Source organism: Austrofundulus limnaeus, unplaced genomic scaffold (assembly GCF_001266775.1).
Source record: "Austrofundulus limnaeus strain Quisiro unplaced genomic scaffold, Austrofundulus_limnaeus-1.0 Scaffold20, whole genome shotgun sequence".
NCBI classification, from domain to species: Eukaryota; Metazoa; Chordata; class Actinopteri; order Cyprinodontiformes; family Rivulidae; genus Austrofundulus; species Austrofundulus limnaeus.
The window spans coordinates 2,917,041-2,919,215 of NW_013952422.1; the positions used below are offsets into that span (position 1 = coordinate 2,917,041).

The 2,175-nt window shown below is 34.1% G+C and overlaps 1 protein-coding gene across 1 annotated transcript in view; it reads left to right on the forward strand.

The window, feature by feature from the left end:
- Positions 1-2,175, forward strand: part of sardh (sarcosine dehydrogenase) — a 43,134-nt gene that overhangs the window by 34,155 nt on the left and 6,804 nt on the right. The window contains exon 18 of the mRNA XM_014003871.1: positions 1,918-2,011. Within this exon, the coding sequence (XP_013859325.1) occupies positions 1,918-2,011 (94 nt within the window). The remainder of the gene's footprint in view (positions 1-1,917; positions 2,012-2,175) is intronic.

Here is a 2,175-nt window from a genome sequence, read left to right on the forward strand (position 1 = left end):
ACACACACACACACACACACACACACACACACACACACACAGGTTGCATCAAAGCTACATGTGTGTTTGCTGAGTCAGAATTCACACTTTAACTTTTTTGTTTATTTGTTTTATATATTCTGACTACTTCTTTTAACTTTAGCTACTATTTTAGCCATTCACATGTCAAAATATTCAGCTCATTTTGGAGGCGGATGACTTTTTATATATTGTAAATTTTATACTTTTCAAAATGAGTTACTTTAATTACAAATATTTTCTAATCGAAATACACAATATACAGTACAAAAGCCTTTTCTCCCTGAAATCTGCTTCAGCCTATGCTTTTGATTTCTTAAATGCGTTTAACTATCATTCTGCTAAGTAAGCTTGCTTTTTGCTACTTTTGGCTTTTAGCTGCAATTCTTCTTTTTTTTTAGCTAGACTTTGGATATTTTTAACTTTTAGCCAGCTTTTTGATGCCTTTGCTACTTTGGGCTTTTAGCTATCGTTCTGCTTCTGTTAGCTTTCAGCTAATTTTTTAGCTTATGTTTTTGCTACTTTAGCCTTTTGTAACTTTTAGCTAATGTTTTGCTACTTTTAGCTTTTAGGTGGCCTTTTGTTGTTTAGATTTTAGCTACTGTTCTGTCAAATTGAGCTAGCTTTTTGCTAATTTTCTTTTTTAGTTGCCTTTCTGCTACTATTAACATTTATCATTTTGCTACTTTGGCTAGTATTTTGATACTTCTTTGATATTAGAAGTCATTCAGCTAATTTAGCTAGCCTTCCTTTGGATTTGTCAACTTTTAGCTTCATGCTTTTAGCAGCCATTCTGATACTTAAGGCAGCCTTTTGCTACTTTTGGCTTTAAGCTATCATTCTTATTCTGTTAGCATTTAACTAGTCTTTTGATTCTTATAGCTTGTCTTTTGCAACTTTTATCTAGCTATTTTGCAACTTTAGCTTTTAGCTACTGGTCTGTCAAATTAATCTAACTTTTTAGTAATTAGAGCTTGCAGTTGCCTTTCTGCTACTAGCATTTAGATACCATTCATTAGCTTTTAGGTTTTAGTTAGCTTTTTGGTTCTTTTAGCTTTAACAACTCGTTTTTACTTTAACTCAGAAGTCAGGATCAAATTTCTCTTGTTGAAATGAGCTTTTTGGTTTGTGAGTTTAGTGAAGAAATTCTGAGCAGCTGAAAGATCTCAGTCAGTATTTTGATGCATATGTTTATGCGCAAATTTAAAAAAAAAGCTTCTTATTTGCCCATTCCCACACATTTCTGCATCTATGACACATCAGTTGCTTTTTAGAGGAAGAGGTTTGCACAGAGATGCAGAAACATGAACCTGTCCTTAAAATATCCACAGCTCTGGCTTTGAGCTGCAGAAATATCTCTTAAAAAAAACAAATAAGCTGCACGTTGTTTTCTCCACACTCCCACTCAACAACAGACCAGCTCACAAGTAGAAATCTGATCTAAACTTAATCGTATTTTTTCCTCTTGTCTCATCTTTATGTAATATTTATTTCAACTCTAATTTTTATGATTGATATTTTTTTTTTCCCTCGCTTTTGTAGCATTTTTCCCCCTCGGTGTATGAACAAATGCAAAGTTTCTGGTTTTTCAGTTGAGTTTATTTTACATTTTAGAAACTCTAGGAGCCACGAGTAAACCTGCAGTTGAATGAAAACGTGCAACAAGGTCTTTAATACAAGATGGAGCTTTGTTATGAATTATGGAGCAAAAAAACTGGAGAAATATTCGAACTCTCAGCAGCAGCATTTTTGATTAAATGAAGACTTTCAAGAGTTTTTTTGTGGGGAACTGTTCAGACTAGAGACAAATGTATCAGTTTTTCTGCATTGTTTTGGCACAAGATGTTTTTAGTTTAAATTATATTGTGACAACCTGTGTGCTTTTTTTTTTTTTTGCAGTCGAGAAGTGTTACAGGAGGTTTTGGACACAGACCTGAGCAACAAAGCTTTCCCCTTCTCCACACACAAAATCGTTAATGCTGCTGGACATCAGGTGATCACACAAACACAAACACACACTTGTCAGCTAAAATYAGTCATCAGCTGTGAACCGTACCACTTGAAGGAAGAAATAGTTTGATTTCAAAGATTCAGCCATGACTGACCCTGAAACAGGAAGAGTAAATGGCAGCCAGCTGTCCTTGTAAAATAATAACT